Consider the following 27500-nt stretch of genomic DNA (forward strand, 5'->3'; position numbering starts at 1 on the left):
CTTGAAGTTACACCGTCACTGAAAAAAGTGACCATTGTGATTACGGCAGAATCCTCATAGTCATGTGGTGAAAATTGGGGCTCTTGGCAACTAGCCTCTATGTATAACGGTTGCGGTGTCCTTGGGTCGTGTACCTTTGGAGACCTGCTGACCAGCAAAGTCGACAGGGAAGCCAGATTCGCTGAACAACCACGTTACTAATCTAATAAAGGCCGGGATTCACTTAACGACTGCAGCGAGAAAAGTTGTCAAATGGGGCAAAACTCAACAAAGGTCTCACTCGGCAATGGAAATGCAGGGGCTCGGTTGTGGCTGTAAGTTGAGGACTGACCTGTACTGGGTTATGGAATTATTGTTATTGTTGTTGTTGTTATTATAATTTCTGGAAGGTCTGCCTCTGTGTTTAAACACTGTTTTGATCGTTTTCCTGCAGGTTTTGAGCAAAGGGGACATCATCTCTGTAGGCAGCGTTCCGCGTGGCACACTCAGTGCAGTCCTTATTCCCATTACACCTAATCTGATGCCAATGTTTCGTGTGGTGGCCTTTTACCGCCTTGAGGATGAAATTGTCTCTAACTCCGCATGGTTGGAAGTAGTCTCCCGCTGTGAGGGGAAGGTACGTTGCATTTAGGAGGGGGTGGTTTGTGTTTCCGAATCCACGCCAGCGTTTCGTGCCAGTGGTTTCTTTCAAAGATAGTCAGTGGTTTCACTCCTTGCGATGTACCCGCATTCCGTTCGGTGCTTGGCTTGGTTTTTGGGGTAGCGCAGGGGTGTCAAACTCAAGGCCCGGGGAACAGATTCGGCCCACAGGGTGCTTAGATCCGGCCCGCTGAGCCAGCCTGGGAAAAGCAAAGGACTGGCTCGCGCTGCCTCCGCCAGCGAAAATGGAGCTCAGGGGCGGGGGTGCATGTAAGTCTCGTTTCCCCTTTTGCATTTTGAGCATGCAAGGAGGGACAGGAAAGGAGAAAGGGAAAGAGGAAAAACAGAAAAAGATGGGAAGATGGGAAGAGAGTAAGGAAGGAAAAATAAGGAAAGACCTACCCATTACTTTCCAAATATTGTGGAGAACGCTTCTGGAATTCTCAGGTAATTCCTGTCACCTCTCCCATCTAGAGATCAAGGAAGAAGTTGGGGTTAACTATCCTACTTCTCCCTCCTTCTGTCTTTCCAACCTTCAGCTGGAGATTCGCTCCTCCTCAAACACAGACCGCCTACAGCCACAGTCACGCCTGTCACTCACCATAAACACGGATGCCAAATCCTTCGTCTCTCTCTCTGCCACGGATGCTGCCGTTTATGCCCTCAATGGGAAGAATCGACTCACGCAAGGCAAGGTATGGTGCCTTCTGCTTCAGCCACTTTTCTTGGGCATTTGCGAACATGATTCCTTGTGTAATGTGGTTGGGAATTTGATGGGCACATTTCGACACCCGAGGGAAGGGCGAGAAATAAAATTATATATCTATATATATGTTTATTTTTGTTTTCTTAAGTTTTTGCGGGTACTTACATGTATGGCATTCGGCTTTGTTCGGGTATTTTCCCACGTCATTGTAGTTGTGCTTTTAAAGTTGTAGCAACGTTTCGGCAGAATCTCATCTGCCATCATCCGAACAAAGCCGAATGCCATACATGTTTATTTTTATGTTTATATTTATGTTTATATTTATTCATTCATTCATTCTTTATATTTATTTACTGCCCATCTAACCCCAAGGTAACTCTGGGCAGTATTATACTATTAAAAAGATAAAACCTATACACAATAGAAACGATCCCAGAAAACTGATAAAATACAGGTAGTCTCCAACTTACAACAGTTCATTTAGCGACCGTTCAAATTTACCATGGCTCGTTCAGACTCTTGGCGACTGACTCATGCTTATGATGGATGCAGGGTACCCGGGTCATGTGATCACCCTTTGCGACCTTTCGACAAGCCAAGTCAATGGGGAAGCCAGATTCACTTAACAACCGTTTCACTAATTTAAGAGTTGTAGTGATTCACTTAACAGCTGTGGCAAGAAAAGTTGTAAAATAGGGCCAAACTCACTTAGCAACTGTTTCACTTAGCAGAAGAGATTTGGGGCTCCATTGTGGTTGAAAGTCGAGAACTACCTGTCCATAAACCTAATCAAAAGATAAGGAGGGAATAAGATTTACAGATTAACAGAGTTGGAAGGGACCTTGTAGGTCATCTAGTCCAACCACCCCCCCTTGCCCAAGTAGGAGACCCTAAAATGAAAAGGGGGGTGAGGTAGGATCTATTATTAGTCTGTCAACTATCCCCAATGTAAGACGGGGGTGGGGATTCTACTGGTTTGGATCGGTTCAGGCTAACTCCTTGCTTCCAAACCAGTTCGCTGTGAGCATGTGGGCCCGCCCGCCTGCCTGTCTGCCCCTGCTCTTCCCTGTTCCTTACTTCCTTTGTTTGGAGCACAGCTGATTTGCGCGGGAATGTGTTTTGCCGCACCTCAGCTGTTTCCTTCACAGGGACTGCTGAGAAAGGTAAGTATTAGAGCTGTTTGAAATGCGGAGTGCACAATCACCGAACCGGCTGTTATACCACTAGAATCCTCTCCCTGTGTAAGACCACCTCCATTGGAGCCCCAAGCCAACTGGCAGTGGCAAATTTTAAAGCTCTTGTGGAAGATGAGGAGGTTTGGAGTAATAGATGGAAGTTTATTAAGCAGCGATCCAACCTAGAACTGAGGAAAAATTTCCAGATGGGAAATCTTTGCTGGTTATGTTTGCACCTCTTCTAGTTTCAGCTAACCTGGCTAGGGAATTCTGGGAGTTATAGTCCACGCATCTTAAAGTTGCCAACGCTGAGGAACACCAGTCCAGTGAAACATCCCATATCGATAGAAGCAGTCTCTCTTTTTCTCTGATCTCACTCCCTTCCTGGTCTTATCATCTTTCCACACAGATGTATTTATTTCCCTCTTAAAATCAGGTTTTTGAGGCCATGAAAAGTTATGATCTCGGCTGCACCGCTGGCAGTGGGGAAGATTCCCTGGGTATCTTCGCCGATGCTGGTCTCTCAATTCGTGCTGGTGGACAGCAAAGCGTCCTCCGGAAGGGTGAGTAACCCATCTTGAAGAAAAATAAAGGCGTTGGGGCAATGGGCAGCAGTTTCTATCCTCATAGTACAGTGGTAGGATTCTAACGGTTCAGCCTGGTTCGGGCGAACCGGTAGTAAAAAAAATGCTACCATTTGGCCAAAGCGGTAGTAAAAAAAAACAGCTACTGGTTCGGCTGAACTGGTATTTCTTTTTTTTTCCCCTCCTGACTATCAGCTTTTCCAATGATCAACTGTGCTGTGATCCCCCTTGCTGTCTTAATGCTTCGCCCAGGAGGTTTTCCTGAGGCCCAGGAGGCCAAAAAAATGGAGCATGGGGGGTGTGTGTGTGCTGCACAGTCCCCCCACCGCGCTCTGTTTTTTGCTTTCCTGGGCTTCAGGGAAGCCTCCTGGGAGCAAAACCGCCCTCCCCGCAAGAGGATTCCCTGAGGCCCAGGAGGCCCCAAAAAAATGGACCAAGGGAAGGTGCTGCATAAAAAAAGAAGCCATGCCCACCTGGTCACATGGCCACGCCCACCTAGCCACGCCCACAGAACCAGTAGTAAAAATATTTGCATCCCACCCCTGTCATATTCATAAAGAAAATGCGCATTATGAATTGCAAAGTTGTGAGGGAAAGATATGAAATAACCCTCTTGGTCATCTCAAAAGGAGGTTAAGATTAAAACTGTCAAAATCTTGCAGGGAGAATGCTTCCCCACCCCACCCCCCCTCAGATTTGTTCCCTCGTCTGAAATTTCAACCCAATCTCACAGATTTTGACCATTTTCTAATAGCCTGGGCATTCATTGGCGCTGAGTCCCTTGCTTTACTATCTGACAAATATTTATTTTGTTCTTCCGTTTCTTCAAAACCACAGCTCTCCTTTTCCCGTCAGGAATCCTCCCTTTTAATACCGTTAGTGGGATTTATTTAAAAATATACATATTTTTTTTTGGAGTTTCCGTTCATCTTCTCCTTTTCATTTCCACAGCGCACGGATGTGAACAAAACGCTTCCCGGAAAAAGCGTTCCCTGCCGTTTCAACTTGAGATGGAGAAGAAAAGTGAGTGCTGGGAGTTGAAATGACAAGGAGGTTCTTCATTGTGATTCTAGGAATACAGTTGCTCCGATTTAAGCAAGGAAGTTTACTGGGGACAGCCAGAATAGCAATTGGCCTGAGGAACCCAGAGCGGGATGGAGCCCATTGAAGGGTTTTTATAAATGTGTGTTGTTGCTGTGGTGGGGGAGGGGGAGTTATTATTTTACTAACTTGTTTTTTTTTAATTTTTTTTTTACTTCCTTGATATAGTTTTTATATCCATATCTTTTATATAGTTTTTCTATCCATGTAAGCCGCCTTGAGTCACCATGTGTGAGTAGGCAACAGTATAAATTTTCAAAACATAATAAAAAAATAAATAAAATAAAAAATAAAACGGCATTTAGGCTTATATACCGCCCCCTAGTGCTTTACAGCAGGGGTCCCCAACCACCGGGCTATGGACCGGTACCGGTCCGTGGAACATTTCCTACCAGGCCGCCAATTTGCTGGGTGCCGCCATCTTGTTTGACGAGAAAGTGCTTCCAGGTGAGCTTTTCAGGTTGGAAAGCGGCGTTTGGGTCCTGAAGGAATCCTCGCGCCTTAGTTTCATCGAAGGGGGGGGGGGCTTTGAACGAAACTAAGGCACGAGGATTCTTTCAGCACCCAAGGCAAGGCAAGCTGAGCGACTGTCCGAAAGCCGTCCCAAAGCGAAGCCCATCGACAAAGGTACAAAGGAGAAGTTGAAGGTGGTGGGGAGAAGCGGGGGACGGCTGGCCGGCCGGTCGCTCGGCTCGCCTTGTCCGTGCGTGCTGATGCCGGTACCGGGCCGCGGATCAATTTGTGATGCCAGTACTGGGCTGTGGCACAAAAACGGTTGGGGGCCATTGCTTTACTGGGTGGTTTACAATCTTGAACAGGGGTCCCCAACCTTAATGGGCTATGGCCTGTTCGAAACAGGGCCTGAAGGCGAAGCGGGGAAGCTCATGGACATGAGTGGCAGGCAAGTTTGTGCGTGAAGTGGAAGGGGCTTGCACTCGCAGGCAAAGCTCCAACTCGCGCAAATGGAGCTTCGTGTGTGAACATAAACGCCTTCCACTCAAGCGCCTCCCACTCACGTGAGAGGAGCTTTGCACACAAGTGCAAGTGACTATTGTGAGCCCGAGCGAAGCTTTGCGTGTGAGCGCAAGTGCCCTCTGCTCTCGCAAGCGCCCTCTGCTCTCGCAAGCGCCCTCTGCAGTGGTTGGGGACCACTGATACCGAAGCATTATTTGCATATTGCCCCCAACAATCTGGCTCTTCCTTTTACTGATCTCAGAAGGCTGAGTCAACTTTGAGCCCCATCATCAGGATCCAACTGCAGGCAGTGGGCAGAGTTTTGCCTGCAATACCACACTTTAACCACTGCACCACCAAAGGCTCATATTTAACGCCTAGGGGTAGTCTTCATTTAACACCCATTCATTCAGAGACTATTCAAAGTTACAACATTGCTGAATGAGGAGAGTTACAACCGGTCCTCGTAGTTATGGCTGTCGCAGCATTCCCTCCGGTCATTTGACCACGATTCGGGTGCTTGGCAACTGATTTGCAATTGTGACAGTCACAATGTCCTACAGTCACACAATCGTAATTTGCAATCTTCATTGCCAGCTTCCAATATGTAAAGTCAGTGAGGAAGCTAGTAGGAAGTCACCAATGTGTATCAGGCGATATTGTGCTAACAACGGCACCTGGAACAGCTGGCTTAAGTCAGTGCAACATATGATATTGCATTTTATGACTGGAGTTGCCAGTCCCAATTATTGTCGATAAACGAGGACTACCGGTAATTTATTTTCCAGCCATCTGTTTTGTGCTTCTTCCCCCCACCAACAAAATACCACAAAGTTATTAAGAAAACAAAGTTAAAACAGTGGCATGATTTTTTTTTTAATCAGTAGCAGTAAAAAAGGACTTGATGACCACAACTGAGCCTAAAATTTCCACTGCTAAGCAAATCAGTTGTTTTGCTCCATTTTACAACATTTTTGCTACAATTGCTAAACAAATCACTGCAATTATTCAGTGAACCTTGAGGTCATTAAGTAAAGCTGTGCGGGGGGGCGCTGCAAAAAGCCCCACCCACCCAGTCACATGGCCACGCCCACCTAGCCACGCCCACAGAACCAGTAGTAAAAATATTTGTATCCCACCCCTGGTTGTAAGTATGAAAACTGGTCATAAGTCATTTTTGTCAGTATCATTGTAACTTAGAAGGGCCACTAAATGAATGGTTGTAAGATCAAGGACTATCTGTGTTTAGTAATAGCTAGAGGGATGAAGTGATCAGAGTGGGCTTGTCCTTCATATCTTCAGAGTTGTTCCCAAGGGTTTGTGTTTCGAATCTCCTGAATTTGGGGTCTTCTAAATCTCATGGCCATTCGACTTGCTTTCCCCACATCTTGACTACTGAAATCTCATGAGATTTTAATCATCTCACAGAATGTCGGCCATTTTGAGTGGATTTAATGCAATACATACATACAAACGATTGATTGAATATAGAAATGTATGAATGAATGATTTGGGGATCCTGCAGATACCATCTGTGCAAGACAGGCGCATGTCTAAATATCGGAAAGCTTTATGTTGCCAACCTTTGGGTTATGTAGTCCTCCTCAAAAGCTGCATGATGTTCTGATGCAGTGGGTTTCTCAAGCATTGGAATCTTAAGATGGGTGGACTTCAACTCCCAGAATTCCTTAGCCAGCTAGGGGAATTCTGGGAGTTGAAGTCCACACATCTTCAAGTTGCCAGGTTAAGAAACACTGGCGTAGACAAGGGGTGTCAAACTCGCGTTGTCACAGTGGCATCACATGAGGTATCGGGACTTTCCACCCTTTGCTATACCAGGAATGGGCATGGCCAGGACATGACGCATGACAACCCTGGTGTAGACTGTGGTGGGAAAATTGTAAAAAATGTAAGGGTATTTTGTTTGTTTTCTTGTGTGTCTGAATTGCTTCTGGAGAAGCAGAGAAACTGGGAAGTCCAATTGAGAGTTAAGGAACTTAGAACAACAGACTTTTCCCCTCATCAAACAAAAAAAAACAGATTTCTTAAGCCAGCTTTGTTTCTAGCTGTGTTACACACCAGTGTCAAGCTGCTGAATTCTGGGAGTTAAAGGTCCACCTACCTTAAAGTTGCAAAAGTTGAAAAATGCAGGCCAGATATATCAGAAAGAAAAATTTGGAAACTGCTGAGCTAGACTAATCGGAATTCTAAGAAGGGAATGTGAAATATTGGTTTACTTTTACCTTTATCTCTTTTGTTTCTGCATTTTATATCCACCAATATTTTATCTTCTTCTCCCCACTCTTCTGCAGTTGCCAAATACCATACACCTGATCAGATTAAATGCTGCAAGGGTGGCATTGCGCTCCTTCGCAATGCCCGGTCATGCGAGGAACGTGCCAAAAGGATACAGAACACAGGGTGTCGTGAAGTCTTCCTTGACTGTTGCCGTCATGCTGCCAAATTACGTCGCCAATCCTGGGGGTCCCATAGTCTTGCAAGGGGTGAGTATGGTAACCCTGAGCCGGCTGAATAGGAAAAGAGAAAGGTTAGATGAGGAAAGGCAATCCGAATCCCTGTCGGGCCCCAAAACGTGTTTTATAAAGAGTTCCAGCTTCAGCAATTCTTCCTCACAGCGGCCATAATATCTTTCTGTCAGACTCCAAAACCCAAGAAAGAAACCTTGTCATTCTTAAGAGCAAGTTTATTTATTGTTCCTCACCCATAGACAGAATTAGAGGTGGTATTGAGTAGGTTCTGACCAGTTCTGGAGAACTGGTAGCGGAAATTTTGAGTAGATCGGAGAACTGGCAAATACCACCTCTTTCTGGCCCCGCCCCCATCTATTCTCTGCCTCCCGAGTCCCAGCTGATTGGCTGGGTCTTCTTTTGTTGCCCAGCATAGGAGAAAGGAGCTGGAAAGCAGGTTAGTGGGGTGGGGAGGGAATGGGGATTTTACAGTAACCTTCCTTCAGGAGTAGGATGGGAATAGAGATTTTACAGTGTCCTTCCCCTGCCACGCCCACCAAGCCACACCCACCAAGCCACACCCACAGAACCGGCGGTAAAAAAATTTGAATCCCACCAAACTAAAATATGCTAACACCCCTATAAAGTATATAAGGGTAGTCTTTGATTTACAACTTCAACTTAGGTTGTGTATAAGTAATTCTTTTGGTCCATATGGCATTTCAGAGTCTGTAGTATATACAGATAGTTCTCAACTTATGACCACAGTTTCTGTTCTGCTAAGTGTCACCGTTTTAAAGGAGTTTTGCCCTACTTCATGAATTTTCTTCCCACCGTTGTTAAGTGAATCACTGCAGCTGTTAAGTGAGTAAACCAGTTGGGAAGTGAATCTGGCTTCCTCATTGACTTTGCTCGTTAGAAGGTCTCAAAATGGGGGGGGTGTCATGTGACCTTAGGACACATCAGTGGTCGTAAGTATGAACCAGTTGCCAAGCATCTGAATTTTGATCACATGATCATGGCGGATGCTACAAAGGTTGTAACTCTGCAAAACGGTCATAAGGTCACATTGCAACTTTGAATGGTCGCTAAAGGAACTGTTCTAAGTCGAGGACTATCTGTATCTGCCAGATCATTCTCCATAATGTGGCACAGGTCGGACCAGAGGAGTGGAGATACATTTTGACAGAGGCCAATGAAACAGCTTGCCCTCGGAAGTTGTGGGAGCGCCATCACTTGAGACCTTCAAGAAGAGATTGGACTGCCATTTGTCAGAAATGGTGTAGGGTCTCCCGCTTGGGTGAAGGGTTGGACCAGATGACCTATAAGGTCCCTTCCAACTCTGATTATCTGTTATCTGAGGCCAGATTCATGGGTTAGCCATCTGTCAAACGTTCATCCTTGACTGGGATGAAAGATTCCTGTCAGACTCTTGAGACTGATACTTGGGATTCGGTCCTAAAAATCTTGACATTAAAAAAAAAAGATCAACATATAGAGAGACTGTTACCCAGTTCATTAACAATAATCCTAGCAATAAATGTAGGATAAAAACCAGAACAATAAAAAAACAGTTGATAAAACGATGAAATACCAGGGACACCGCAGCGGCTGTTAAAACATCTGAAGTTAAGAGGCCTCAATGCCATTTCTTCTAAGGCAGGGGATCTCCAACCTCAGCAACTTTAAGATTTGTGGACTTCAACTCCCAGAATTCCATGGCTGGCTAAGGAATTCTGGGAGTTGAAGCAGTGGTGGGATTCAAATTGTTTTTATTACTGGTTCTCTGGGCATGGCAGGGGAAGGATTTCATAAAATCTCCAATCAGAGGTGATATTTGCCGGTTCTCCGAACTACTCAAAATTTTTGCTACCGGTTCTCTAGAACTGTTCAGAACCTGCTGAATATACCACCTCTGGGAAAGATACTGTAAAATCCCCATTCCCTCCCCACCCCACTAACCTGCTTTCCAGCTCCATTCTCCTGTGCGGGGCAACAAAAGAAGACCCAGCCAATTAGCTGGGACTCGGGAGGCGAGAATAGATGGGGCGGGGCCAGTCAAAAGTGGTATTTGCAGGTTCTCCAAACTACTCAAAGTTTCCGCTACTGGTTCTCCTGCTGAATACCACCTCTGAGTTGAAGTCTTCAAGTCTTAAAGTTGCCACGGTTGGAGAACTCTGCTCTAAGGTTTTTTTTCGGAAAAGAGCAAATTGTCATCTTTCGTTAGTGACTTTCTCTTTCTACATAGTCGATGATGACGATGATGAAGATTTTTTGGATGACGATGTTATCACCCTGCGAAGATTTTTCCCTGAGAGCTGGCTTTGGCAAACCTTCCCTGTGGAACAAAGCCTCACGTGAGTAGACCAAAAACTCATTTAAAAGTCATGCTTCTTTTCTTGTGATAGAATAAACACTTCATCCATGTCAGATATTGGGCTCCAGGGAAGCTGGAACCAGGTGCTGAGCCCAAATATTTGCCTGTGTAATTATATTGCAGTGCATACAGGTAGTCCTCAACTTACAACTGTTCATTTAGTGAACATTCAAAGTTACAACGATACTGAAAAAAGGGACATGACTGTTCTTCACACAACCATGGCGGCATCCCCAGGGTCATGTGATCAGAATTTGGAACTGACTCATATTTATGACAGTTGCAGTGTCCCAAGTCACGCGATCACCTTTTGCCATCTTCTGACAAGCAGAATCAATGGGGAAACCACATTCACTTAACAATGGTGTTACTAACTTAACAACTGCTGTGATTCGCTTAATAGCTGTGGCAAGAAAGGTGCCATGCCCCTGTCATAGTCTGAATCTGAGGAGGGAGACAGACAGCTGACAGGGAGTGGGAGTGTGGCTCCGTTGGCTGTGGAGGAAACTGGGGAAGGGCAAAGTCCGGCTGGGCAGAGCAGGGAGAGGTAGAACAAGGGAGAGGGAGTTCAGAGGAAGACCCAGGCCCACCCCATCTTCATCCTAGGGCACGCAGGGAGGAACGGAGAAGGGAGCAACGTGGGTTGCATGGCTTACAGGGGAGGAAAGGGCCCTGATTCCCTTCAGCTGGGAAGAGGGTTTAAGAGTTGCATGCTGAGTGCGTCATCTGCTGGGAGCAAACGTGACTTGATCTTGTATATACTTTGATTATCTGTGTTCCTGGCATCCTCCCAACTGTGTTGAGTTATTGCCATGCCTTCACATCTGGAATTCTTTCTCCTGCCTTGGTGGACTAATTACCTCATTTTGCCTTGTTTGGACTTGTAGTTACAGTTTTTGTTGACCATGGTTTGGACTTGATTCTCTGCAGCCAAAGGCTGTTCCTAGAAGAGTTTTTCTCCAGCGAGAAGGTAGCTAGGACATTGGGGGCAAAGTTGGAACTAATAAAGGGACTCCTACTGATTATCTGACTGTGTTGCCTTTGTGCCATGCCCCAGGTCATCACAAAAGGTCCTACAATGGAGCAAAACTCATCTAACATCAGTCTTGCTTAGCAAGAGAAATGTTGGGCTCAATTGTGCTTGTAAGTCGTGGACTACCTATTAAGCAGGTCTTGGAGGGCTGGGATGAGGGTTTAATACAAGGGTGGAGAGTCTTAGGACAACCAGTAGCTGCATGAAAGATTTGGAAGAGTTTCATGGCCTTGGCGGAAATGTCTATTATACAGAAAGACGAAGAAAATTTATTCTTGGTGTTTTTCAGGGAAGCATTTCATCTTCCCGATTCCATTACCACGTGGGAGATCCAGGCGGTTAGCATGTCTTCTGCGAAAGGTAAACATTGTTGATTTCTTCCTTGCTTATTTCTTTTTAAAAAAATGTGTTTGTTTAGTAACGGAGTTCCATTATTATCCATCTGTTTCTCTTTGCTAATGCTCAGTTCTTCTTGTGTTTTTAGGGATTTGCGTTTCAGAACCATTCAAAATTACAGTCTTCCAAGAATTCCACATTTCTCTCCGGCTGCCATACTCCGTGAAACAGTTTGAACAGATAGAGCTTCGTCCAGTGTTATATAACTACCAGCCTAATCCATTCAGCGTAAGTGATGTGCAAATCCACACAACAATGTGAAAAAATATTGCAGATTAATATTACGATGCAACTTGCTCAACCGGCTTACAGCAAGCGAAGTCAACGTGGCAAACCGGATTTGCTTAGAAACCACAGTGATTTCTTAAACAGCCACAGCAAAACACGTTGTAAAATCAAGCAGAACTCTCCTAAAGACTAATGAAAGTTCCTGTGCCGGTTGTGGTCGTAAGTCAAGGCACCCTGTAATTTAGGAAAATAAGGACAAGCAGAAATGTATGAGTCACTATCTCATATCAGGGCAGCTGCTTGGTTGATCTTGGGAAAGACATTTTAATATTTGAACAGATCTTGTTTCTCATTTTTTTTTGACGTAGGTTTCAGTATATCTGGAGCCTGCCGAAGGCATCTGTTCCCCTGCCACACTTGGGCCAGCACGGAAGCGGAAGGTGGAGGTGCCAGGGAACTCCGCAATTCCCGTGCCCTTCGTTCTGGTGCCCATGGGGGCGAATGACATCCCCATCACTATTGTTGCGGTTGGCGAATGGGGGATAGGGGACAAGGTTTCCAAGAAATTACGGGTCGAGGTAAGTCGCTTCGATTATAGCACACAGTGTAACATTGTAACAAGTCCTGCCAGACAACGACTACTTCAGCTTCAACCGCAACAATACAAGAGCACACAACAGATACAAACTCAGTGTAAACCACCCCAAACTTGATTGCAGAAAGTACGACTTCGGCAACAGCGTCGTCAACGCCTGGAATGCACTACCTGACTCTGTTGTTGCATCCTCTAACCTCCACTCCTTTAACCTCAAACTATCCACTATTGACCTCACCCCATTGCTAAGAGGTCTGTAAGGGACGTGCATAAGTGCACCATTCGTGCCTACCGTCCCTGTCCTATTGTCCCCGCTTATTCGTACCTATTTCCTGCATCCTTGCTCATGTTTATACTTATACGTATTATCTTGTAAGCTATTCACAAATAAAATAAATAAAAATAAGTGCTCCATAATTTTGCTCCAGGTGCAAAATGGAGTTAGGTCAGGATAACAAATCTTCCAAAATCACAAAACTGCATTTATTTTGTCCATGTCACGTGGGGAAATTTACCGGAGAAAACAATTATGTTAGGAAGAGTTAGCAGTAAAAGGAAAAAAGGAAGCCAGGCCGCCGAAGAACACGATGGCTGGACACCATCAAAGCTGACACCAGCTAGAGCATAAAACAATTAGAAGAAGCAGTGCAAGATCAGAAGGTGTGGAGAGACTTGGCTCATAGAATTGCCAAGATACAGACACAACTGAATTGATAACTACTTCTTCTTCTTCTTCTTCTTCTTCTTCTTCTTCTTCTTCTTCTTCTTCTTCTTCTTCTTCTTCTTCTTCTTCTTCTTCTTCTTCTTCTTCTTCTTCTTCTTCTTCTTCTTCTTCTTCTTCTTCTCCTCCTCCTCCTCCTCTTCCTCCTCCTCCTCCTCCTCCTCCTCCTCCTCCTCCTCCTCCATCATCATCATCATCATCACCATCGAGTCTTTTCCAAGCTGAGGTTAAACTTGTCTTTTGAATGGAGTGCTGCATGGTATATTGCCAGAGTTGGAGAAGGAGGATCAGAAATGGCCAGGAAATCCTGGTTTATTTCACTCTTAATAGTAGCTAAACATAGCAATTTCAAATGACAAAGGCTTCGCAATTCCTTCTAAAATGAAAAAAAAAAAATCCACATTATCCCTCCAAAAAATTCTGGATTAGAGAAGAGAAGATGCAAATATCCTGCAGTTTTTAAGCAACATTCTCCAGACAGATAACCACATTTGCTAGCTGTGCCTAGATTTACCGCAGCCACTTGGTTCACAAATACCATTCATCTTTTATCACTTGATAATAATAGCTACATAATCATGCCACAGTAAAAATTGGAAGGGAAATAGAAGGAACCAAAGATTGCAATGAAAGGGGAAGAATGTTCAAGCTCAAGTTTGCTTCTTTATAGATTCACTTCTTCATAAAATTCTTTTCTTTTTAATTTTTGCTTTCTTTTCTCTTTCTCGTTTTCCTTGGTTTCTTTCCTTTCTGCACCTTCTACTTCGCCTTTTTATCCTTTTAAGATTTTCTAAATTAGATAGATGTGTTTTTATTACTATAATTATAATTCTTAATAAAAATGCTATTACAAAAAAGAGAGAGAACCTGATGCTTAACCACAGCTGTTTCGTTTCTTCTGCCTTTTCAGAAAGAGGGTGCCGTCAGTATAGAAGAATATACCATTCCTCTTGATAGCAAAGGTAAGACATTGTGTCTGAGGTAAAAAAAAAAAACTATTTACTACTTCAGGGAACAGACCCACAAGCAGTTTACTACTCTAGAATAGCACTTGAGTCCTGTCCGATATAGGTAGTCCTTGACTTACAACCACAATCGAGTCCAAAATTTCCAGTGCTAAGTGAGGGAGTTGTTAAGTGAGTTTTGCCCCATTTTATGAACTTTCTTGCCACAGTTGTGAAATGAATCACTACAGTTGTTAAGTTAGTCACATGATTGTTAAGAAAATCTGGCTTCCCCATTGACTTTGCGGGACAGAGAGTCACAAAAGATGATCACATGACCTGGCCACACTGAAACCGTCATAAATATGAGTCAATTACCAAGTGTCCAAATTATGATCACTTGACATTCAGAGAGGGATCTGCCTGAAAAATAGCCCATGTTAAACTGTTTAGAACAGTTAAACATCGGGACAAGAAATCTTTAGGACATTTTGTATTACGTCCTAAACCCTTCCATGCAGAGGTGGTATATTCAGCAGGTTCTGACCAGTTCTGGAGAACCGGTTATGGAAATTTTGAGTGGTTTGAAGAGCTGGCAAATCCCACCTCTGACTGGCCCTGCCCCCATCTATTCGTCACCTCCTGAGTCCCAGCTGATTGGCTGGGTCTTCTTTGGTTGCCCTGCACAGGAGAACGGAGCTGGAAAGCAGGTTAGTGGGGTGGGGAGGGAATGGAGATTTTGCAGTGTCCTTCCACTGCCACGCCCACCAAGTCACACCCACCAAGCCATGCCCACAGAACCGGTAGTTTAAAAAAAGTGAATCCCGCCAATGCTTCCATGGTAGTTTTTATATCATAAAATGTTTTATAGAATTTGCCAAATTTCAATCCCACGAGAGATTCATAGATCCCAGAATTTGGATGCATCCTGTAAACTAGCCCATTTGAAATATCTTGGTTCAAAATGCTTTACCCTGTGGAGCACCATTTCACCCAGTTAAATATACTGTAATTAGAATAGAATAAAGTAGAGTACAGTACAGTACAGTAGAGCAGAGCAGAATAGAGAAGTTAAGAGAAGAGGACAATGGATAGGGCAATAAATGGGATGGAACAGAATGGAATAGAACAAAATACAATAGAATTTTTTATTGGCCAAATATGTTTGGACACACAAGGAATGACAGGAACCAGAGTTTTTATGGTACATAGTTTCCACTGGCTAAATAACAAGTTGACTGTTCTTTAATTTGGCTATGAGGAAAGGCTGACGGACTAGAAATGAAAAGTTAGACAGCTTCTACTCTTAACCACTAGAAATTTCTTCAGAGCGGTCCTTCTACACCTCTTCCCATATATGGCATGTCTGGATGAAGGACGGTATTTCGGAGGGGGGAAGGAAGCTATCGGAGGCACGATTTCTAAACGATTTGTGAGGGCTTTAGAAGATGCTTCCTTGGAGTAATATGGAGTTAATTTTTTTTTTACCGTCTTTTGTTTGGATTAGATGAACAAACCAGGTCTGTGAAGATTTCAGGTGAATTGCCCTCCAACGCCATCCCTGATGGAGACTTCAAGATGAGCGTCCGTCTGACAGGTGAAGAGCAAATTTGAAGTTTTTGATGCCAAGCCTGCTTAGCTTTCTATTCACTACCGGGGCTGCAGTAGTGTAATTTCAGATAAGCTTCCCCATCTGGGTCCTCTTAGCAGGAAAATAGTATAACATAGCTGGAAGGGACCTTGGAGGTTTTCTAATCGAACCCCTTCCGCAAGCAGGAAACCTTATACCATTTCAGACATTTCTTCTTTCAAACTCCAGTGTTAGAATACCCACAACTTCTGAAGCCAAGTTGTTCCGCGGATTAATTATTCTCAATAATAGGAAATTACTGCTTAGTTTTAGATTGCTTCTCTCCTTGATTAGTCTCCATCCATTGCATCTTGTCCTGCCTTCGGGGGTTTCGGATAATAGTTTCCCCCCCTCTTCTTTGCGGCAGCCCCTTAGATGCCAGGATTTCAAGTAACACACCCAACACCAGGGGTGGCACGCTACCAGTTCTGCCCGGTTCTATAGAGCAGGTAGCTCCGAAGAGCAGAGACACCGAACTGGTCCTGTGTTTGCTGCTGTTTGGCCCGCCCGCCCACTCGCCCTTTTACCTGACCTTTATTTCCTGCTTTTTCAACCTCAGCTGCTTTGCACGGCACAGCTGAGGTTGAAAAAGCAAGGGGGGAAAAACGGCTTTTCAAACACTGTGCACCTGCACGCAGCGCTTTTCAGCTGTCCGGGTGGCCCGGCTAAAGATTGTTTTACACGCACGCGCAGCAAAACACAGTCACTGAACCGGTGTGGGTTGAATCCCATCCCTGCCCAACACAATCAAAACCCTGAGATAGGCACGTTCCTCAAAGTACAGATTTATTGGACGTGTCGTATTGGCGCATCTGGTGAAAAACCCGACTAAATTCCCACAGTTTTCCCCCATTTTAAAAGTCTTTTTTTTTTCTTTCCATTCTCCGTGAGTCTATCACATGGTCCAATCAGGTCACAGTCCAGTGTCTGTTGGTGCCAGTCTCCACCTTCCTAACACCTGGTGTAAACGTCCTTGGTTCCCAGAGGAAAAAAACTTTGTTTTGGCTACAGATCCCCAGCTATCTCTACTTCCCCCCTCCCATTCCCAAAACTCTACCCAGCTCTGCTGTGGCAGCCCCGAAGGTACTAAAGAAAATGGCGTCAGGGTTGACAGCTATCATGTCACCCCCTACTTCTTCTTTTCACTAGATTAGACATACCCAATTCCTGCAACCATTCTGCGTATATTTTAGCCTCCAGCGCCCTAATCGTTTCGTTGCTCTTCAAAAATATTGGCCTGTGTCTCTCCATTATTTGCTGACTGGTTGATCATACTTGCTTGGGAATAATTGGAGGAATCATTCCACCCTGCTGTTGAACATGAGATTGGAGAAAGCCGATTTAGCTTTTGATGGAGTTATTGTCTGAAGTAGCCTTGCAAGAGCTATTTAGATATTCTTTAGATGCTAACATATATTGTTCTACTTCGCTGTATTTTGCTTATTTTTACTGAGCAGACTCTGATCCAGCTTCTTCTGACTCTTAACTGCATATTGCGGCGAAATGAGCTGGAAATCAATTGAATAGAGGAATAAAAATAAATACTATCTGGGAAAAAGAGGTGACGTTTTGCACCCTGGCACCTAAGTTAATACGCCTGTCAGTTCAATCCTGTTTTAGGAGTGAAGCTAAGAAGAAGCTTCCATTGGACTTGTCAGGATTTCATTGGTCCCCGACTTACGATCACAATTAGTGCCCATTGCTAAGTGGTAAGGTCATAAAGTGAGTCACTACGTGACCACGCTCAATGAAGACATTCTTTGCTACAATTGTTAAGTGAATCCAGATTCTTCTGTGGACCTTGCTTGCCGGAAGTTGACTGAGAAGATTGCAAATGGCAACCACGTGATCACAGAGTCAGTAGAATAGAATAGAATAGAATAGAATAGAATAGAATAGAATAGAATAGAATAGAATAGAATAGAATAACAGACTTGGAAGGGACCTTGGAGGTCTTCTAGTCCAACCCCCTGCCTAGGCAGGAAACCTTACACCACTCCAGATAAATGGTTTATCCAACATCTTTTTAAAAACTTCCAGCGTTGGAGCATTCACAACTTCTGGAGGCAAATTGTTCCACTGATTAACTGTTCTCACTGTCAGAAAATTTCTCCTTAGTTCTAAGTTGCTTCTCTCCTTGATTAGTTTCCATCCATTGCTTCTTGTCCTGCCCTCAGGTGCTTTGGAGGATAGCTTGGCTCCGTCTTCTTTGTGGCAGCCCCTGAAATATTGGAAGGCTGCTATCATGTTTCCCCTGGTCCTTCTTTTCTAGACATACCCAGTTCCAGCAACCGTTCTTGATATGTTTTAGCCTCCAGTCCCCCAAGCATCTTGGTTGCTCTTCTCTGCGCTCTTTCTAGAGTCTCAACATCTTTTTTACAGTGTGGTGACCAAAACTGGATGCCATATCCCAAGTCCGGCCTTACCAAGGCCTTATAAAGTGGTATTAACCCTTCACATGATCTTGACTCTACCCCTCTGTTTATGCAGCTGTCATAACTGCAGGCCGGTTGCCAAGGGTCTGAACTGCAATCAGGTAAATCATTTGTTCACCTTCCCACAGGATCAGTTCCTGCTGACACCCTTCAGAGTTCTCTGGATCCTGATGGCCTCTCCTCCCTGCTGCGGGTGCCACACGGATGTGCGGAACAGACCATGGTGTTGATGGCCCCTGCGGTCTATGCTATGCACTACTTGGACAAGACAGAGCAGTGGCTCCACCTGAAACCGGAAAGCAAAGAAGTGGCCCTAGCGAATCTCCGCACAGGTAGCTACGACCCACAGGAGGACGGGCTGCCTGATCCTTAGTAAGGAGAACATCAGTGGGGATACCATTGGTGGTATGCTACTGGTTTGGCCCGGTTCAGCTGAACCGGTCGTTTAAAAAAAGCCTCTGAGGATCAGCTGAGGGGAGAAAGATGAGAAAAGTGCAGGATCAGCCCTGCCACCCGCCCCTGCGCTTTTCTTTATCCTCTCGGCTGATTGGCGCTGCAGGCCTCAGATGGTGTAGGGAAAGCTGAACAAGCGCAATCACCAAACAGGTACCCTGTTTCTCCAACAATACGGCCTCCCCCAATAGGAAGTCCCAGCATGTTTTATAGGCATGAAATTAAATGAAGCCCCTCCCCCCAAATTAAGGCCTATATTAAAACATTATTTTAATATATTTTAATATATTTTAACGAAACCTTATTTCGTTGTTCTCAGGTTTCTGAGTACAATGACAATAAATTTATCTTATCTTATCTTAACATGCGAAATGAGGAATGGTGGGGGGCTTGCCATTAGGAAGTACTTTTGTTGCACACCCGGATATGGTGCTGCCTGCGTTGACCCCGATACGAAGTGCCCCACCAACGCCGAGGTCAACATCCAAGCCATTGCCACCCACCTGCCCAAAGATGCAAGAGGGGGGGGAATTAAGTCACCCCATAAAAGATGGCCTAGCCATTTTTTTGACGCTCAAAAAAAAAAAAGACCCGGCCTTATTATATGAGAAACACGGTAGTGGAATAGGTAGGATCTCACTGCTGCTTTGGCCATATCAGCCGATAAATCGAAAAGGAGCACCAGCGCTTACAGATTAACGTCTATATCATCACCCTACTGCAGAGGTGTCAAACTCAATTTCACTGAGGGCCGCATCAGGGCTGTGGTTGACATTGGAGGGGGAAGGCCCAGGCGGGCATGGATGATTGGGAGGGTGTGGGCGACTGGGTGGGCATAGCCAGCTTGACACCACTCCCCAGACTGCTGGCATGTTTCCTCTTTGCACTGGGTAGACCAGCTGAAGCGACATAGGCCGGGCCCCTAGATTTTCCGAGCCCGGCCAACAAGCTGGATCCGACCACATTGTGGGCCAAATCCAACCCGTGGGGCTATGTGTTTGACACCCCTACTCTACTGGCTTTCTCTGGAGCCAGGGTCTCCGAACTTGGCAACTTTAAGACTCATGGACTTCAATCCCAGAATTCCTCAGCCAGCCATGCTGGCTGGGGAATTCTTGGAGCTGAAGTCCACAAGCCTTAGAGTTACTAAGTTTGGAGAGCCCTGTTTTGGAGCAACGACCAGCTGATAATGTTCTACTTCATTAACAATTCTGTGTTCAATCTGCCTGGTGAAATCCATCCTCTAGCCCAGTGACCCTCAACCTTTTTTGTGCTGCGGCCCGGTACCAGCATCACAAAATGATCCGCGGCCCGGTACCGGCATCAGCACGCATGACAAGGCAAGGCGAGCCGAGCAACCAGCCAACCAGCCATCCCCCGCTTCTCCCCGCCACCTTCAACTCCTCCTTTGTACCTTTGTCGATGGGCTTTGCTTTGGGACAGCTTCGGGACGGTCGCTCAGCTCGCCTTGCCTTGGGTGCTGAAAGAATCCTCGCGCCTTAGTTTCGTTCGAAGCCCCCCCCCCCCTTCGATGAAACTAAGGCGCGAGGATTCCTTCAGGACCCAAACGCCGCTTTCCAACCGGAAAAGCTCACCCGGAAGCACTTTCTCATCAAACAAGATGGTGGCACCCAGCAAACCGGCGGCCCGGTAGGAAATGTTCGATGGACCGGGACCGGTCCGCGGCCCGGTGGTTGGGGACCCCTGCTCTAGCCCAGGGGGTCCCCAGCCTGTGGGCCACAGACCACCAGTTGGCCGTGAGGGGTTTGCAACTGGGCTGCAGAAATGGCCAAGAAGCCTGTGCACATTGCATCCTCAATTTATGCACGCACACTCCATCTAAGTGAGCGGCAGATGTGCGCGTGCAAATGGAGCTGTTACACGTGGCTTGCCTACCAGCCTCTCACAACAAACCACCCCTTCTCGCCTCCTCTGCCAACTTCCCCTGCCTGCCGGTCCCACAAAGCCAGAAAGGTTCAAACACTCTGAACTAGACTATGCCACAAGAAATAGTGTAAGCCATCAATTGAAAGTGTACGCAGAGAGGAAACCAGTCTGTCTCCTTCTCGAAAAGCACCATTAAGTTCTCTCTTTCGTTGTTTGCATTGCAGGCTATACTAGAATCCTCACTTATCGGAAAACTAATGGATCTTATGGAGCTTGGATCAACACCCCCAGCAGCACCTGGTAAGAGCTAGCCATGCAAAAGAGGTTGGCAAACAAACTAGCCGTGCCAAAAAAAAAGGTCAGCCACAGGGAAGGGAGGAGTGAGCTTCACTGGGAATCATAGAGTTGGGAAATACCATAGAGATCTAATCAGTGGTAGGATTCAACTTTTTTTACTACTGGTTCTGTGGGCGTGGCAGGGGAAGGATACTGTAAAATCTCCAGTCAGAGGTGGCATTTGCCGGTTCTCCGAACTACTAAAAATTTCTGCTGCCGGTTCTCCAGACCTGGTCAGAACCTGCTGAATACCACCCCTGGATCTAATCTTATCGGTGCTCAGGGGGGAATGTACCAGTACCTTTCTGACACATGATGGTGTATGAGTATTTTTAAAGATATCTAATGAAGAAAAAAATCACCATGTCATATGGCTTCCTGTTCTGCTGACTGACAGCTCTGTTTTGCAAAAGTGTGAGGCAATGATCAGGACTATTGGTTATTTGGATCCAGAGACAATGAACAGTCCAGCAAATACAGAATATATAGAATAACAGAGTTGGAAGGGATTTTAAGCTTTTATTATTATCTAAAGCACAATGTTTAAGAGCATAACATAAAAAACATACCTACCAACAAAATGGCACCCAAATATCTGTCAAGATGCCAGCAGCTCCTTAATGATAGCAGAGGTACACTAAGGGTGGCCAATTTTCACAGTATCTGGTGCTAGGTACCATGCAAAAGCTCTCAACTATTAACAGCCTTCTTGCATTTTAGTCTCTTCATATCAGGACCACTGAACTGCTTCTGGGTTGAGTGGATTTGCTGGTGACATCACCTGGAGAGCACCAATTGGAGCTCTGATTACATATTCCTGTTAATTTGCCCACTGTAGTGGTACCCATCTACCTGTGGTTGCACTGCTGGGTGGACAAGAGCTGGAGCAAGTGACAGGAGCTCACCCCATCTTGCAACAACTGGGTTTTGAACACGAGCCTGCTGATTGTCAACCCAGCATCCTAACCACTAGGAAGGGTCCTTTTAGTCTGGGATGGGAGGAATCTGAATTTAGATTTTTTTTTTTTTACACACCAGTTGTCCAGTTTGTAGCTCTCCCTCCTGTCTCTCGAGATCATTCCCATGGCCCATTACAACATCATGGTAGCCAAAGCTGTCCATCTGTTCACTATAAGTCACGGCGAGGTTCTTAGCCTGGTAGGCCTTTTGCCAAACTCAAGGATCCGGCTAGCGGGATGCTTAGATCTGGCCCATGAAAACAATGAAAGACTGGTTCATGGTGCTTCTGCCAGAGAAAACGGGCTCCCAAGCTCCATTTTTCACTGGCAGAGTGTTGCGGGAGGCCGTTGCAGCTGAAAACGGAGCTTGGGAGCCCATTTTCTCTGGCAGAGCACCCGGGCAACCACAGGCACTGACCTGAGTGACATTGAGCTGGCCATGCTCATCCCAGCCCCCTGAGGCCAAACACAACCCTGATGCAGCCCTCAGTGAAATCGAGTTTGACGCCCCTGCTCTAGGTGGTTCTCCTCTTCAGTCCGTCTGAGCCGAGTCTTGTCAGAGTTCATGTTCTTGCTTGTCACTTCAAGGGAACTAGAAATAGTAGTCTCAAAGACGCTCCTTGTTACTGAAAACAGTTATTCCAAAGGCCCTTGCTACTTCTGCTGTTAGGATTCCAGCGATCACCCTCATTCAATCATGAGTCTTGAAGCCAAACTTCAAAAAACTTCAAAGGATTTATTAGAGGCGACATACTGGCATGACCTATATGAAGCCAACATAAGTAATTTACAGTAACCTGTGACCCTATTTCCCCCCCCCTCCCCACTGGGTGTCTCATAAATCAGATTCTCCAATTAAGCACGTTCGTGAGCTGGGTGTCATCAATCACGTTCTCCAATTAAATATATTCTAGGGGCAAAAGCTCTGGTAGCTTAGTTACAGTCTTTTTAAGATAAGCGTTGGAATGTGCTGCGCTGCTCTTCCAGATTTCCTTCCTCCCCCTCCCCGCTGTTTATGGCAACTCTAAAACAGGCATCGGAATGCTTTATGAGTTGACATTCCCATCACACCAGCCTCCCTTTTAAACTGGGTTGCCTCCAATTAAATCATGAGCCTCGAGTCACACTCCCAAAACTCAAAAAGATTTATTTGAAGGTAACATTCTACGTCCGGCATTTACCTGGGCGTAGCCAACTCTGAAATACGTAATTCACTGTCACCCTTGATCCTGCTTCCCCCCTTCCCTGGGTGTTTCATCCAACAAAAAACGTCCATAGCCAAGAGTCATCAATCATGCTCTCCAATTAGATTTTCGCGGGGCAGAAGCTTCAGTCATCTAATCAGTGTTTGAAGAAAATATGAATGGAATGTCCTTTCGATTCCACTCTGCTGTCTGCTCTTTGAAACTCCCCCCCTTCTTTCTGTTGTCAACTATAAAACATGTATACAAAATGTTGACACTAGCGTCCCCATCCACAACGTCCCGAGAGTTATACTCATTTCACTTCTGCTTCAGGCTCACAGCTTTTGTGGTGAAGATTTTGTCCCTGACTCGGATCTACCAGGATGTGGATACTGCCGGGATCCAGGGATCGGTGCAGTGGATTCTGGAACAGCAACAGAGTGATGGTTCATTCACTGACTCGCACCCTGTCTATCACCGAGAGATGCAGGTGAGGTCTTGGTTTGGCCTCTCCGATGTGGCTCGTTTCTCCACTTCTTTTTGCACACATGCAAAGGCGACTCTCGTGCCTCACAATTCATGATGACATTCTGGTCTTCGTCCTTGAGCTTTTCTTTTCTTTTTTTTCCCCTTTCTCCCCAGGGCGGTATGGGTGGCCTCCGTGGGGGAGTCTCGCTGACAGCCTTTGTCACCATCGCCCTGACGGAAGCTTTGCCTTTGTATGAAGCCAAAGCCGGGGAGGAAGAAGAGGAGAAGAGGCAGAAACAGGAGCAGCTGAGCCAACTGGTAGGAGGCAACCCCTGTGCTTTCCCACGTGAAAACGTTGCTACGTAGGGCGTGGAATCCAGGGCCTTGGAAGGCTCCACTTTTTTCTTTAAAAAAGGAATGGAAGTTACTAGACCTCATGATAGTTCCAGCCAGCGGGTAGTTTGCATGTGCTAAAGCCCAAGTAGAATTACTGTGTACGTGATGTGTGAGAGCTTGGCACAGTAAAATGATTCAAAATATTAAAGGTCCCTGGTTTGAATCTTGTGAAATAAAATAGCGTTTACTGATCCCTCTCTTCTACAGAAAAATGAGAAACTGGTATCGGAGACACAGTTCTTGAGTCAAGCTCATTCCTCAGATTTGTGACTTTGGCTGGCTCACTCCGATCCTTTTATAGACACATTGGAAGCAACCTGCCCCAGGTTTACCCTTTGTCTACAGCAGGGGTGTCAAACTCGATTTTCATTGAGGGCCACATCAGGGTTGTGTTTGACCTTGGGCTGGGAGAAAAGTAGGGATGGCCAGGGTGAATGTGGCCGGCTCGACGTCACTCGAGTCAGGGTCACCTGTGGCCGCCCGAGCACTCTGCCGGTGAAAACAGGCTCCCAAGCTCTGTTTTCGCCTGCGATGGCCTCCTGCAGCCCTCTGCCGGTGAAATCGGAGCTCAGGAGGGCTGCTTGTGACCCACCCAAGCTCTGGTTTTGTTGGCAGGGGCACCAGAAGGCTGGTCCTTTGCTTTTTCCAGGGCGGCCCCACAGGGCTGATCTAAGCACCCATGGGCTGGATCCGGCCCCCGGGCCTTGAGTTTGACACCCCTGGTCTAGAGCAGTGTCTCTGATCCTCAGCAATTTTAAGATGCGTGGACTTCAACTTCCAGACTTCTTCAATGAACATTCTGGATTCATCACTCATTAGTCCATGCCACCTGGGGAATTCTGGAAGTTGAAGTCCAAGTAACTAAAGTTGCTGAGGTTCCGAAAAACTGCTTTACAGTTTAGTAGCAAGAAATATTTATTATTATTATTATTATTATTATTATTATTATTATTACTACTACTACTACTACTACTACTACTACTACTACTACTACAAAAAATGACAGTGTACACAGCAAATGAGATAACTATACTGGGTTTCATATCACCAATCACTAGTCGAACACTTCCCAAGTGTTTAGGACTGGCGTGATGTATCGGCGGATTATGCGAGCAGATCCCAGTGAGGTGGCCTTCTGCAGCTGACCAATGGTGATCTTGTCAGCACCAATTGTTTTTAAGTGGTTGCCTAGGTCTTTAGGCACAGCACCCAGTGTGCCGAGTACCACCGGAACCACCTGCACTGGATTATGTCAGAGTCCCTGCAGTTCGATTTTCAAGTCCTGATATCTGGTGACTTTTTCAACTTATTATTATTATTATTATTGTTGTTGTTGTTGTTGTTGTTGTTATCCCAGTCTGAACATCTGGCTGACTGCGATGAATAATAATAGTAATAGTAATAATAATACCATCAAACATCCAGATTCGCCTATCCCAGGTCCTTGGTAAGGACTTGATAGGTAAACAAAAATACCAAACCCAGTCTGAACATCTGGCTGACTGTGCGATTAATAATAATAATAGTAATAATAATAATAATAATAGTAATAGTAATAATAATAACAATAACAACAACAATAACATTGACTGGTGCTGATGGTTGATACAGTTGCTGCCTGCATCTTATGTATCAACCAAGTATCTTCATGATACATTTTAAGAAGATGCTTGGTTGATAGATGCCGGCAGCAACCCGTATCAACCATCAGCACCAGTCAATGATATTTGTGATACCTTTTTAAATGTTCACTTGACTGAGTTTCATGTTTAATGAATAAAAGAATAATAGTAATATAACAAAATACAAAGACCTACAAATAGAAATAGAACGACTATGGCAAAGGCAAGCAAGGGTAGTACCAATGTTAATAGGCGCCTTGGGTGCAGTCCCAAAGCAACTGGAGCACCACTTGAGCACCATTGGCATTGACAAATTTGCCATCAGTCAATTGCAGAAGGCAGCTTTACTTGGAACAGCTTCGATCCTGCGTCGATATGTGTAACACTATCAAACATTCAAATCTCCCTATCCCAGGTCCTTGGTAAGTCTTCAATAGGTGGACAAAAATGCCAAACCCAGTCTGAACATCTGGCTGATTGGGTGATTATCAATAATAATAATGATAATGATAATGATTTTGTTGTTGTTATTACATAATCATTATTATTATTTATCAGACTTGAATGCCATGATTCTGCAAAAAACCACCCTACTTGGAACAACTTATATCCTCCGATACTACTTGAACAGTTCCTACGTCCTTGGTTAGGACTCGAGCTGTTGAGCTATCACCCCTCCCCAAAGGCTGTGAATCTCACTAAAGATTATAATAATAATAACAATAATAATACATTTTAAAATATTCAGTTGACTGACTTTCATGTATAACAATAATACTAGTCATCATCATCAACATCATCATCCACCTTAACAGTTCTTAGGTTCTTGGTTAGGACTTGAACTGTTCAGTTTTTACCAGTTCCAGACTGTGAATCAAATGGAAGATTAACCAATAATAATAAATGATAATAATATTATGTAATAATAAACCTGGGATAACCCAAAGGCCACAAGACATGAGTTGGGGGTCCCCAATTAGCTCCAATATAATTCCCTTCCCTTACAGAAAAAGAGCTTGGAACTTGCAACGGCCTACCTTGCCAGATCCCTGAGCGATCAGTCTCTGGCGCCATACCCCGCGGCCATCAGCAGCTACGCTCTTGCCTTCGCTTCTCAGGACACGTCCGCCATTGCTCTTGCTGGCAGTCACCTGATCGGACTTTCCATGGAAGATAAAAGTATTTTCTCTCTCGCTTCATCTTCGTGACAAACGGTTTAAAAATGTCTCTTCTGGGTGTTTGTGCGTGTGTGTGGGGGGGGGGGGTGTACAAGTAGTCCTTGACTTACAACCAAAGTTGAGCCCAAAATTTATGTTGCTAAGTGAGGCCTTTGTTCAATGAGTCCCCCTCACCCCGTTTTGCCACAATTGTTAAGTGAATCACTGCAAGTTGTTGAGCTAGTAACACGGTTGTGAAGGGAATCTGGCTTCCCCGTAGACTCTGCTTGTCAGAAGGTCACAAAAGGGGATCACGTGACCCTGGGACACTGCAACCATCATAAATATGTAGCAATTGCCAAGCATCCAAATTTTGGACACATGGCCATGGGGATGCTGCGATGGTCGTAAGACTGAAAAACGCTCATAAGTCCCTTTTTTCAATGCTGTTGTAACTTTGAACAGTCATTAAGCAAACTGTTCTAAGTGTAGGAGTACAAGTATATATGTATATAGAGTAGAGCAGAGCAGAGCAGAGTAGAGTAGAGTAGAACAGAATAGAACAGAATCAGAATAGAGTAGAGTAGAGTAGAATAGAGTAGAGTAGAGTAGAACAGAACAGAACAGAACAGAACAGAATCAGAGTAGAGTAGAGTAGAGTAGAGTAGAGTAGAGTAGAACAGAACAGAATCAGAGTAGAGTAGAGTAGAGTAGAGTAGAACAGAACAGAACAGAATCAGAGTAGAGTAGAGTAGAGTAGAGTAGAACAGAACAGAACAGAATCAGAGTAGAGTAGAGTAGAGTAGAACAGAACAGAATCAGAGTAGAGTAGAGTAGAGTAGAGTAGAACAGAACAGAATCAGAGTAGAGTAGAGTAGAGTAGAAGTAGAACAGAACAGAACAGAACAGAATCAGAGTAGAGTAGAGTAGAGTAGAGTAGAGTAGAGTAGAGTAGAGTAGAGTAGAACAGAACAGAATCAGAGTAGAGTAGAGTAGAGTAGAACAGAACAGAACAGAACAGAATCAGAGTAGAGTAGAGTAGAGTAGAGGTA

At 45.1% G+C, this 27500-nt stretch overlaps 1 protein-coding gene across 3 annotated transcripts in view; it reads left to right on the plus strand.

Annotated features, from left to right (window-relative positions):
• The window catches only part of LOC113450112 (complement C4-B-like), a 104386-nt gene that overhangs the window by 42655 nt on the left and 34231 nt on the right, over nt 1–27500 (plus strand). Inside the window, exons 13-28 of one of the 3 annotated variants that reach the window (XM_087928494.1) lie at nt 434–616; nt 1179–1334; nt 2957–3083; nt 4056–4127; nt 7472–7672; nt 9876–9984; nt 11327–11397; nt 11522–11661; nt 12030–12239; nt 13888–13939; nt 15429–15518; nt 18115–18318; nt 20551–20626; nt 23139–23295; nt 23448–23591; nt 26299–26470. In XM_087928494.1, the coding sequence (XP_087784620.1) occupies nt 434–616; nt 1179–1334; nt 2957–3083; nt 4056–4127; nt 7472–7672; nt 9876–9984; nt 11327–11397; nt 11522–11661; nt 12030–12239; nt 13888–13939; nt 15429–15518; nt 18115–18318; nt 20551–20626; nt 23139–23295; nt 23448–23591; nt 26299–26470 (2164 nt within the window). Of the gene's footprint in view, nt 1–433; nt 617–1178; nt 1335–2956; nt 3084–4055; nt 4128–7471; nt 7673–9854; nt 9985–11326; nt 11398–11521; nt 11662–12029; nt 12240–13887; nt 13940–15428; nt 15519–18114; nt 18319–20550; nt 20627–23138; nt 23296–23447; nt 23592–26298; nt 26471–27500 lie in introns of all 3 variants that reach the window. The other 2 variants (XM_087928492.1, XM_026721265.2) reach the window with 2 other exon arrangements.

Source organism: Pseudonaja textilis, chromosome 2 (assembly GCF_049901715.1).
Source record: "Pseudonaja textilis isolate UNSWEBS1 chromosome 2, rPseTex1.2, whole genome shotgun sequence".
Classification (NCBI taxonomy): domain Eukaryota; kingdom Metazoa; phylum Chordata; class Lepidosauria; order Squamata; family Elapidae; genus Pseudonaja; species Pseudonaja textilis.